The sequence below is a fragment of the Phalacrocorax carbo genome, chromosome 6 (genome assembly GCF_963921805.1).
Source record: "Phalacrocorax carbo chromosome 6, bPhaCar2.1, whole genome shotgun sequence".
Lineage (NCBI taxonomy): Eukaryota > Metazoa > Chordata > Aves > Suliformes > Phalacrocoracidae > Phalacrocorax > Phalacrocorax carbo.
Window position 1 is genome coordinate 22,130,050 of NC_087518.1, and position 13,277 is coordinate 22,143,326.

A 13,277-nucleotide genomic window follows, 5' to 3' on the forward strand; every position below is an offset into this window, starting at 1 on the left:
TTTAAAGATTGCCCTGATAAAACATACTATTTTTTCATTGTTTAGACTAATCAATTTGAACTTTAAAATACAAGATAGGAAGGCATAAATAATGAGGAAATTAGTGTCACTTATTCTCCATGAGTTCAAATCCTATCTTTAGTAATGCAAATAAATCTCTTATCCCGGTCTGTTTGTTCACTATACAGAACCATCACAATTCAAAGATGCAGTTCTTATAAAACCCTGGTTTATGATTCCAGGTGCCTGTCAAAGACGTATTATGTACACTATATGATTGTATTGTGTAAAATTTATTCTTATCTTCCTCATCTTGTACCTCTCCCAACCTCCTAAAATCATCTTCTAGTATCCCAAGATCTGGAGAAGCCATTCTGTACCACTCCAATCTTCTTGAGCATAAACAGTCACAGGACCTACTTTTTGTACTGTGTTCTGCTGTTGCCAATTGTATGTTTAAAGAGAAGGGAGAGTATTTGAACTGACCAAAGGCCATGTATCTGAAGATGGCATGACTTGCTATTAGGATTTTTGAAAGATGATTAATATCCAAATTTAGAAAATAGAAACAAGGACAAAGGGCAAAGAGATCAAAATACAAGTCAGCCTCATTTTCAAATTTGCTGGAATCCTGTACAACTTGGAGAACTCCAGCCACAGGATCAGCTGTAACACTGTGACTCCATGCCATTACTAAAATGCAGTGTGCCAAATGAAGGAGGAATTAAAGCCTTACAAATTAGTGGTGTATTAGGCCAACAAATAATGTGCAGCATGTTTACATGTAAACAGATACACATGCCAACCACCAAACCATTTCACAATGCCTGCTTGCACCTTTTCTGCCTCTGCCTGTGTTTTGGTCGCCCCTCTAAGAAATGCTAAAGATTCGCTCATGGACTACATGGAAGTAGAAGGATAGAACTCATACTTAGTCATAAAACATTTGCCAACAGATCACGTTTTGCCATTCTGTTTTTTCCTCTCCGGCCCACCCCCCCCCCCCCTTCCAAAAAGTTATGTTTTTTTCAGCAGTAAACCAGCACAAACCTTCACTTCTTTTCAGAATTGGTAGGTCACTGGTATATAGACAGCATCCCTCCCTTTGCCCACTCACAGAGGACTTACTGTCCACAATCTGCAATGCTCCTCACTCTGTTCTTCTCATTTCCTACTGGGAAAGCAATTTACACTGTCCCTGACAGTCTAATGGGCTGGGTCTTTAATTTATTTTCACCTATGTTCTTAGTGTCAGGTGGTTAATGGCATTAGATTGACCCTGGCATAAGTCACCTGACCTAGTTTAAAGACTGCACATATGGCATAAATTGTGTCGTTTTCCGAATTTAACTTTACGGTTTTAGAACTGAGACACAGAAAATGAAAAAGCTTGCTGTTTAACAATGTAATTCAATTCAACCCAACAATCAATATGTTATTTTATTACATGTTTTATATACATTAAAAAGTTAAATGGCTAGAACAGTGGGTCTATACTCGAGTGTTTACCTCACATATGCATGAAGGAAAAATAAAAGTTGGTTCAACAATACTATGTTCACATTATCCAGGCTTCCAAGTGTAGTTGTTGTGTGCAACTTATCTCTGTTCATGTGGTAACTGTGATTTTTTTTTCCTTCCCCTGTGGTAGCATGATTATGCTTAGCACTTTGTCTGCTTGGCTTTTTGTGCTTTTGGCTGCATTCATTTAGATTTTGCTTTAAAACATTGATATTACTTATAGTTTTACATTTGGCTCCTGTGTCTCATACCTACCATCCAAACGTGTCTGTGTTCTGTGCTTTTCTGTTTGTGAAGTGTGATATGTTATGTGTAATGGTTTTTAACAATACAAAAGAGACTTTTTTAAATTAAAAAAGCCTTCCTACTTACTCACTGCAAAACTATCAACATGCATGGTTTTACATTTGCATTACAATTAACATGGCTTGTCTTTTACTAGGGATGTACCACACGAGTGGAAGTCCGCTTTCTTTAACCAGTACTTCCCATCAGTTCTTTGATGGCTTTAAACTTGATTTATTTTAATATTGCAGTTGATACAGCTATTCAAAATGCACATAACTGAGCCACTCGTTTATGCATATAACATCCAGAGACTATGGACTTCAGCTGCCTGCACTGCCCTAACCATATGCTACATTTTTCACAAAGTATCCTCTAACAGTGTTGCCCTTTGAAGGTGCTAATTCTGACACCTCTTTCCTTTTCTCCCCCCAGATCCGCGTCGTGAAGGCATTCCGTAGCTCTCTCTACGAAGGTTTGGAAAAACCAGAATCTAGAACCTCTATTCACAACTTTATGACTCATCCTGAATTTAGGATAGAAGATTCCCAGCCCCACATCCCACTCATTGATGACACAGACCTAGAAGAAGACCCTGCTCTTAAGAAAAACTCAAGTCCACCGTCTTCACTGAACAAGAACAACAGTGCTATCGACAGTGGGATAAATCTTACAACTGATACAAGTAAATCAGCTACCTCTTCTAGTCCAGGAAGCCCAATACATAGCCTGGAGACATCACTTTAGCTGAAAGGGTCACTGCAAAAAAAAAAATTAAGATAAAATAAAATAAAATAAAATAAAAAAAACCACAGCAACCGAAATATATAGATATATATATTAAAAACAAAAACATTGCTGGCTGAAAAGCTGTTTGAACTCTTATTCACTCTGAGTCAAGTGAATGAATTGTTGATCACAATGGTTTTGGGGAAAGAATGAATGGCTGATTTACATACCCCTTGTTCCCTTTCAGAAAAACAAAAAAAATCCTCCTGCATGAATGTACTGTACTCTTCTGGCCCTTCTTTCTCTCTTTTTGTTTCTTTTTATTTACTTTTTTTTTCCTCCTTAAGCAGGAACTGCAGAGGACTTCTTTCTGAGGCTATTTATCCAATTCACTGGTCTGTGAGTTTTTTGAAATGCTTGTGTGGCATGGACTCAATTGTATAGATTAATTTAAATAACTTTTTTCAAGTTGCAAAGCTTAACTTGCACAGTAGATTTGCACCAGTTGGACAGAGGAACTTAAACATTTATGAGACTATATATAGAGATATATACATATAAGTATATAAATAATTAATTATATATATGTATATACCTATATATATAGTTATATATATATAAAGTTTCTTTGTTGGCATGTTGCCTTGTTTCTGCTCAAATTGCTCTGACTATTTTAACTTATTTATGTCCTAAAAAAGAATGTAATTTGTTTACAAACCTGTAGATAATATCCTTAACTATTTGTAGGGTTAAGACAGCACTTCCTGCCGAAGTAGTATAAAAATGGCTCAGCTCAGCTCATTGAAAACGTCTGTAGTATCGCACCCTGAATATTTTATTACAACCATGTTCTGATTTCTGCCTGATTTTTTTTTTGTTAAATAATGTAGATACTGCTAGTAGATAGCAAAAGAAGCCAAAATATAACACATTGGATGTAGCATTGTGATCCTATATACAGGGAGGTAAAACAGGCTTCCTTTGTTTCAAATAAAAATCAAAATGATCAGGTTCTCCTTTTTTTTTTTTTCCCCTCTGATAATCTGCTTGAATTTGTTTTGGTGCAGCATACAATAATGGAGGCTATTTCATTCTTTAACCATATGGCAATGGCTTCCAAAAATATTTTTAGAGAAATACTGTATGAAAATGAGTTGAGTTTATAAAAATAATTTAAAATAACTTATATTTGGTTTGTCTATATGGAGATAAAAGTAATGTTAAAATATTGTGATATATTGTGTTAATCCTTTTCAGTTAGCAATTTAGGCATTTATTTCCTTATTACTTGCAAAGTATGGGCTGTTGGCATTTTGGATGAAAATCACTCTAGGTTGTTGCTTTGATTTTTTTTTTAAACAAAAATGTAATTTCTGCACTATTAGGTCTGAACGAAGCTTTATTAATTGTATTTTGAGATGTGCTTTGTGTGATTTTTTTTTTAACCAAGCTTGTCTTCCTGTAGTCATAACATATACTGTAACACAGTAATACATCATTTTACCTTGAGCTTTCTACGAAGAAAGCTATTTTGAAGACCTGCAGTATGGAGGGTGAAAAATATTTTTCAAGATGGTAACAGCCCTGATAACTTAAAATATATGAGCTTATGTAATTGCTATGTCAACCACTTGAATACTAAGCACTTTGTGGATCACGGATTTTTCATAAATAATTTTTGTATTTAATATAAAGTTTGCTTGGAGACTTTTCAGCATATAATCTTTTCCATAATTGTACAGTGCAAAAGACATTTTGAATTACACAATTAATTATGCCAGATGTGTTGAAAAACACTCTCAAACTATCTTGATAAATTGATCTGTTAAGGTATTATTGGTTGTCTTAAAGTTGGCTCATAGAGTGGTGCATCTCTGCAGTCACAAGAACTAAACCAAGCCAGAACTCTCCAAAACAAGATTAGACTCATGGCCAAACTGCAGACTGAACTAAAATGTTTTCAGGGTGCATCAAGACTATTCAGCCAGGTAAAGCTCTAATGAGCTTGAATTGCCAGCTTCCAGACTTTTGTGTAGAAGCTTGAATGTTTTTGGCTCAAACTCTTAGTTCACTATCTGATCCAAACTTTCCACTGAACAACAGAACAGGTCTTTGAAGGCATTACAACTCTCTTTTCAACAGATAGTGTGACCCATTTCTTAACAGTAAAAATCTAGCATGAAAACAAAATTATTTTAGCTAACTCCTAGCGACAAAGTGATTGAAACTCAGTCAGGATTGTTCTTCACTTTGTAAATATGGTGATTAACCTTTGTATAACATGTATCGGGTTTCTATGGCCTATCTGGGATATCATATTCAGAAGAAATATGTTGTCTATTTACAGGGAAGCCTCTAGCTTTGGACTTGAACATCTACAGAAGCTGTTAATACTGGAAAAAAATTATTTTCAACATCTTAACACTGACTGCCTTTATTTTCAAACATTCTTAATATTTTTTTCTTGGTTTCTCTTTTTTTTTTTTTTATTTTCCTGTAGGAGTACCCTGCCCTAAGGTACCATTTGCAGACTTGAAAACTGTTAAGAAAATGAACACTGCATTCTGTGTATATATAGTAAAACATATATAAACTGAGATGCATAGAAAACTGGGGCTTTTGTGAGCAGAGACTGTTTTATGTATATGATGATAGACTTTTTTTTTTTTAAGCAGAATAGCTATGACCTTTCAACGACAAGTCATGCATCACAATTCCTTTCTTTTATTGCTTCACCTCTCTGTGATGGGAACAATGGATCAAAAACCAAAATGATCAGTTTGTTAAAATTCCCTGCAATATATAAATGCTCGCTCTCTACGTACTGTACTTAGCAGCATGAGATTTGTGGACAACAATACAGTGGTACATTGGCAATTCCATCCCACTAGGGGTTATTAATATATGTTCATTCATCTGTTTTTATGAATTTTTTTATCTAGACAATAATTGTAAATAAAGAACTTAATCTGTCTGTTCATTTAATACTATGCAAAAGGTTATGCTTTCTATTGTTATTCTTATTCCTACAGTGTGATGCTGGAATGTTTGTGGTTTCAAAAAAAAAAAAAAAGACAAAAGTAAGTAAAATATGTGATGTAAATTATTTTATAGTTTGAAAGAAAATTATAAAGTTTTACTCTTGCTGCTTTCTGTCTAATAGATCTCTCTTGGCAGGAGCACAAGTGGAAAATTTAAAGAAATAAATTCACAAAGCAGCATGAACAATAATGGTCTGAACGTAACAGCTTTCTTTATTTTCACCTGAAGTCATTAGATCTAGCTCTGGATTCCCACTGGGATATTTTAATGTAAAGGTGTGCATAAATCTTCTGGACTGGCAGTAAGAAGCCTGCTCACCAGTCAGTGGTTACACTTTCATTACACCCAGGCAACAAGTCAGCCTAGAGTGCTTTTAATTCCTGGCTGTGGGTCAGTGTAATGCCTAGAAAGGTAACTTGGTCCATGCTGTGGTGGGAATGGCTGATGTGAATGCTGCAATGAAGTAAGCTGAACTTACTAGGCACAGAATAAGCAAAATGGATGAAGCCCCTGTGAATTTGCATAAGAAACAATTAGTTTAATTTTGGTCTTAAGACTAACAAACATTGAAGTCTGTTTTCCTATCGCTTTGGCACATGTGACGTATCCCTCCCTTTATGTGCATTTTTTCATCTCTTTCCTCTTCTGTCATGATCAGAAAAATCATTTTTGAAACTTTCTAGAACTGGGGAGTTCAGGCCAGGCATCGTGTCCTACCACTTAAGACCTTAAAAACTGTGCATATGCAGCAGCAGGGAAAAAATGAGGGAACTTCCATTCTGGTGCTCAGTCCCACAGCCCAGAACTTCCTTCTTTTTTTTTCAGCTTAGACTAATGCAGTTGTTCCATAAACTGCAATAGAGCCTGTGATCATGCAGAATTATTGCACTAGCAACAGCAAGGTTTAGAAGTTAGCCAGGCATACTGGGTCGAACTTCTCACACAAGGTGTGAGGTGAGTAACTGTCATATAATCGCAATTTTAAAGGTAAAATGCTTCAAATTATGAATTTATCTGTCCTCTCACCTAGATTTCAAGCTTTTACCCACAAATTCTGTATGACAAGAAATACTTGATAGCAGCCAGAACTACAGTGAAATAGTACTACACTGGGAGAAAAGTCACTAATAAATAAAAATGTATTCAACACAGTAAATTCAACAAAAACCCTACAGAAAGAAGTTGTTAAAGAGCAGATTTCTGGGATTAATTATGCATTACAACTACTTTGGAATTAAACTGCTTTCTGCTTTGATTTTGTGAGGTCATTCTAGGTAACAATATAAAAATATTTTAATTCTCTGTCATTTACCTTATTCTTACACACATAACTTTATTTACAGCCTTAGTCCATGTACTTTTGACAAGACTCTGCGTCTGCAAAAAGTATGCATGTGTTGAGGTGTTTGTAAGAAAGAGGGCTGGGATTGTTCAGTGCATTTTAAGCACTGTGTCTATGTTAAGATTCTGTCAGCTTCAGAGATCTAATTTATAAGTTGCATCTTTTCAAGAGCGTTTCTGAAATACTTTCTTAGCACTGCATGGATGTGAGTTGTACTAGAAGAATAACAGGGATGGAATTCCCCACTACACTAACTTCCTATTCTTTGCATCAAATTGAAGAGTCAGAAGGGCACATCGTGTTTGATATTATTAGTCCATCACAGTGGACTAAGACCGATGTCCTGATTCAAAATAAGGATGTCAGGTTTTATTCTTGCTATTCTTTTATCCATACTAAATATACTGCTAAGAAGATAACAGGGGTAGTCATGCATGCCTGGATAGAAAAATCATGCGCTGATTATGTATGCTGGTGCTACACTAGATGCCACTACATGTATTTGTCACGAGATGCTGTACTGATATGGAATGGTGGAAATAGTTCATAAATGGTGGATAGGCAAGGAGATAGGCAAGGCAAGGAGAGGCAAAAAGAGAAAAGCAGGGAGAAAAAGGAAGAAAATCCAGGTGTATATATATAGTACACTATATACTGAAATGAAATAAAATCCTAATTGCTTATTATTGGCTTGATCTAGGCACTGAGTTCTAATACAAGACATACTCAAACAGTATTCTCTATCTACCAGCCTTTTCCAGCTAAGGTCCAAATTCATGAATAGGCTGAGGTTCACAAAGTGAGGTATAGCCCTCCAGCTGGAAAACACTGATTTACAAAACCCTTGCTCAGATGTTACCCCAAAACCTCATGTCTGTCTGACCAGAAGGTTGACCGGAAGTAGATGACCTCCAGCATCCCTTTGAACTTAATTTTTTTATATTATTCTGTGATACAAAAGTATCACAATTTGTGGGGTTCGTTTACTTCAGTGTAGTAGCACACTACTCACACAGGCTGTGAGAGGACCAGGGTTCAACACTTCAAACCTCCTGTTGGTATTACAGTATTATTATAGATGCTTTTGAGGAACCACAAAAAGGTAAGCAGTAGACATTTCCTATCTATGTATGTATTCATGCAACAGTGTGAGACATTGACATAATAAAACATCATACTAAAAAGTACATAATAAAACTTATTCATGGCCCAGATCAGGACTAGGGTCCACATGTAAATTGCCCTGGATTATAAAGTACAAATCCATATTTCTAATTTTATCAGTACATGAATTCTGTTTAGGTAATGCTCAGGTTTTTTCACCAACACCTTGATATAAGAGGTACTGAATAAGACAGAGAAGTAGCTGATTTTGTTTTTCTTTTTACAGTTATTAACAGGCATATTATGATCTAACCTGATAGAAACTGAAGAGAAGTTATTAACCGATTTATTAAAAAAGGCAAACTGTTGAAAAACACAAATCAAAGGAAATATTTACAAATTTTTCTCCATACGTTGAAATAAACTTTTATTATTTGTTGCCTGGTACCAACTGAAGTGTTAAATTCCTAGTAAGGGAGTGTCCTTCTCCACTACGTCTGTCTGTGATGGATTTGTTCACTTTTCAAGCAAATTGCAAAGCACCTCCCTATACCCCTTGTGTGTATGCATTTAAGAATCATTAGGAATTGATCTGGTTTAAGCAGTATTAGTCAATTAAATTACTTCAGTTTTTAGAAGGTAGTCTACCGTTACGAAAATTAGAAAAAGGTTTTCTAGGTTTCTTGAAAAACTTTGTAGAACCTTTATGTCATCTGTTTAAGATGACCCTATATATACTTGTAATAGCTCCTAGTGTTTTCATCAGTTGGTTATTTCAAATTATTTAAAATTCAAGTTTTGTCAGAGGCATTTTAAATTATTTTCTAAAAAAAAGACAATCAACATCATTTGATGACAAATCACATGCTTGCTTTGCATAGATATAATTAATTATAAGTTTTAATTTGACCCTTGTTTGGAATTCTTTTATAAAAGACAAATATTGCAGGAGTTACAGAACAGAGCTAACTGTCACTGTGTACGTAAGTAGTGCTTTATGTTTGGGAAATAACTGAATCAAAAAGAATGCTTTCTGTCACAAATGAACATGCCAAATGCCTAACACTGTAACATAGCTACCTGTGATAAACTTGGTATTCCCCCAAAAAGCATCATGCCCTTTCTTAATTGCTAGCACTAGTGTTTATGTAGTTATATGGTTGGAGCATACTACTTATCTACTTTTTTTTTTTTTTAACTATTGCTATATCATTTCAGTTGCTTCCTATCCAGTTCCATGACTGGTCTCACCATATGATTTGGTGGGAGTTAGTGCTGGAGCAGAGAAGCAGCAGCAGGAACTGATCAGAGAATCAAGCCACAATTACTTCAGATTAAAATGGCTGTTCTGCCAAGCCTACAACAAAAGGAATTGAACAAATGCCTCTGGAGCTCCCCATCCCCCAAAGACAGAGAATTCAGTGCTTTTGACTGTCCTTCTGTCTTACCACTAAGGTACCAAGCCTATCATAGAGAATTATGGTTTCACAAGCGAAAATGCAGAGTTGCTAGCATCTGCTCAGTGGCTGCTGTAAAGCAAGATGATTTTCTGCCAGACACATGCTTGCATCTGACAAAATAGCATCACACTTCACATTAGCTGACATTCTTGCTGGAAGTATGAGCAAGGGTGGGGAGACTGACCTCTTTACAGAGCTGTAGGATGTACAATGTTGGCTCTGTCTGGGGAAGCCATTTCTGATTATGTACGTTCCTTTTTGTTGCAGTTTAATCTACTGTCAAGAATTAAACCCAATTCTAATTGGTTTTATTATCCTACTTTCTCCACTTGTGAGGGATTTGGATATTTTCAGTATTTTTTCTATTACATTTCTGTGCTATTACCTATAAGCCTGAGGTGATTAAAATGGTCTTAGTGAAATATGCCTTTTTACTTATTTCCTTTTATTAACATCAATAGCCTCCTATATCCCATGACCTCTGGGTATAAATTATATTTTCAGTGTGTGAGAAAACACAGAAAAAAAACCATATTGGCTGAGTATGCTGTAGGGATGATTTCAATTGCTTTCTTTTTATTTTCATATTTAAGGATAGAAGCACTACCTAATAATGACAATGCATTTTTATCTCCTCAGTGTTCCTCCCCATGTGATGCTGCCAGTACATTTTGTTCTTGAAAATTTGCAGGCTGAGCTATGGTATGCCACTGGCAGAGCATCCATATGCTAATAGTGAGCTAGTACAGCAGAGTGAAAATCTGCCTTCCATCCAAACACCAGATGCTAAAAATAACAGCTGATACAACTCCTCTACAACTTTTAATTACCTCACATCAGAGGAACATTTTGCTGCCTAGTTATAGTCAATAACATGTTTGCTTAAGATTTACATTCTTTGTCAATGGCGAACCCCAGCAGTCTTGCCATACTTAAGTGTTCATTTGTATTCTTGAATCCTGAAATGGGACAAAACTGTAGTTACAATTTGAGATTCTTTTGTTCAATTGTTCACGTAATGCACATGCTACATTGTACCAATCATGTCTTTGTAAAAAAATTCCAAAAGAAACTTTCTCCAGGTTCCCCAGCAGTCTGAGATTTGGTGGGGAACTTGGGTAGTTAAACTTCATGCTGAATGATCTCTCCTTATAAATCAGTTCCACAAAACATCATTCAAAAAATGTTATCAAAAAAGAAATGAGCCTGGTTTTCAAGATAGCGACTAGTCATCGAATTACCCTGGGCTCAGAAAACACCTACTTATGATGTTAGGACTTTGCAGGCATTATCACAAAGGAGAGGAGAAGAAATCCTGCTTTTACCATGGTAGCAGCTTTAACACAATATTGTGTTTGTTCCTGAGGCTGCAAGTAAATGGCAGAATGGCAGAAAAGTCAGTATAACTGTCTCCATTTGTTCTCATTACTATGGGTCTATGAAAATGAGCTTTGAAAATGTCACATGAAGAGCGCTTTGAGACAATATCTATTAAGATGATTTTAGTAAATAGTTACAAAGTTCCTAAAATAACAGGCGTTTGCTTCAAAAAAGATATCAAAACTCTGTATGCTTTATTTGAAAATTAATTTTCTTTAAAAGAAAGGTCTCTTTCTCTCATGTTATTTCTGAGAAGTATTTTTAATAACAGCTCCATAAAGTTTATAACTTCAAAGACTGCTTGCAAGCAGTGATACTGAACTTAGAATGAAACTACTGCACTTGTCCTCCCTTACAATGCATACAGTTTTACTATTGTTATTAAGCTTGCAAAATTGAAGAGCAAATTTTTCTTCTGGTTTAAACAATGGACTTCTCAAAAAAGTCCTGTGTTATTTCAAAACCACTAACACTCAAACACTGATCAAGATAATTTCAACACAGAAAAAAGGTTCATTTTCTTTAAAGACAAATGTAGCTAACACCTATTAGAAACTTTTTGAAGAGTTAAGTGGCTGAAGCGCAATTACAGGCTAAGCCAAAAGTTACAAGTGTTTGAAATCTTGTGATGAGGGGGACTGTTGGCATTTGCAAACCAATAAAAACAGCAGGTGTACAAAGGAAATCTTTTGAAGTCCTATTCTGCAGAAGTACTTTGTATCCAGAAAGTATAATGTTGTTAACAGTCATATATATCTAAGCAATTATTAAAATCAAACCTCTGAGCTATATAATTTCTACTACTATCATAGATTTATCTTATCTGCAAATATGATGAGCATCAAAACCACCAAAAATTGAAGGTCATCTTAAATAGATGTAGTAGTTGCAGGTGTGTAAGCTGCTCAAGATGAAGCATTGATGTAATAGCGAACAAGTACATAAGCAGAGGAGACTGCTTCATGGTGGATGTAGGGGAGAATAATTCTGTTGTGTGATGGTGTTATGGAACAAAATGCAGCTTAAACAGGTGTGCCCTGTCTTGCTGACAAGGTAAAGCTAGTGAGTTGAGAATGTGGTAGAGTGTACAGGATTTTATTTCTTGGAAAGGCTTAGTGGAGTAATTAATTTCTGTTCAAATACTATGTCTTTCAGGATTATTTTGACTTGCAGTATGTTATTAAGCATGTTTGGAAGAGACTAATGTAGTGTTCCTGGTGAAGTTAGTATGTGCTGTCTACTGTATCAATAAATACTCCCCCCAGCCTAATCTGGCTTTGATTTATAGTCTATTATATTTTTGCTCTTTTTGTTTGTCTCTTATTCAGCTGCTTGTCATTAGACACTTTCAGAAGGTTCCTGGTAAAATTGGGGCTTTTATGGGTTGGAATAGAGCAGCAAAGCTGCAATCTATAGTCCAGATCCATAAAAATTATTTATTTGGAATATGATTTCATTTGTTATCATTGCTTCTTACGTCTGTTCTAATGTATTGTGTTTTGAAATTGCAATTGGAGACCTGTAATTTAAGTAATTTCCATAAATCATGAAAAATTATGGTGTTCCCCACTTTAATACATTGTTTGCTATCTTTAAATATCTCATAGTTACAATTACTCTTTATTTTACATTTCAACTGATGGACAGCAGACATCTTTTACTTATTTCAAAGGCCATCTCCTCTGCTGTGAGTTTACTCAAGCTTAAGGTTTGTCATGAGTACTATCAGTGTCTATCAGTGCTTTTTGTATGTTGCTTGATAGACAGAAGGCCAATTAAGGATGCAGCAGAACTATGGACTTGTACTTTAATTTTGTAGTTCTTTGCTTTTTAGGATATCTTCACTGATATGGAAGTACAGAGTAGCTCAGTGTGAGAAGCCATGTTCTGTGAACAATCTTTGATTATAAGCAAGGTATAAATCATCGTGTGTAATATATTGCTGTCTAAATAGCAACACAGAATTAAGATAGGAATTACCTACACTGGAAATCAACCAGATTTTAAAGATACTTCTGATACATCTTAAAATTTATTGAAAAACTAAACCTCATCACGCTTACTGCTCATTCTTGTGCTTAATCTGGCTATCTCAGTAAATAACGATGCAAGCACTAGTGTGTTTAGTATCGATGTTAAATATTTTAAAATCTATTCATGCAGAGAAAGGACACTAATGTATTGTTTTAGGTTTAAGAGAGAATTTTTGGGGGTGGTTTTTTCAGAACCTCCATAGTGGATCTCTATTTCCATTTCCAGTGATGATTTTCAATTTCAATCTATCAAGTATATTCTATTTCTTGGAGTAACTTCTGAGTTAGGTTTTTCAACCTATTCTTCAGATTATAATGCTGAAATTAAGAAAGCATGCAAATAATTTTTATGTCCTTCTTGTGGCATTAAAGGCTGAGGTA

General features: G+C 35.3%; 1 protein-coding gene across 4 annotated transcripts in view; it reads left to right on the plus strand.

Annotated features, from left to right (window-relative positions):
• Positions 1–5,766, plus strand: part of ATP2B2 (ATPase plasma membrane Ca2+ transporting 2) — a 464,757-nt gene extending 458,991 nt beyond the window's left edge. For all 4 annotated transcript variants that reach the window (XM_064454232.1, XM_064454233.1, XM_064454234.1 and 1 more), the window contains one exon: positions 2,242–5,766. In XM_064454232.1, coding sequence (XP_064310302.1) covers positions 2,242–2,553 — 312 coding nt within the window. In that variant the 3' untranslated portion in view covers positions 2,554–5,766. The remainder of the gene's footprint in view (positions 1–2,241) is intronic.
• Positions 5,767–13,277: the final 7,511 nt, after the last annotated feature.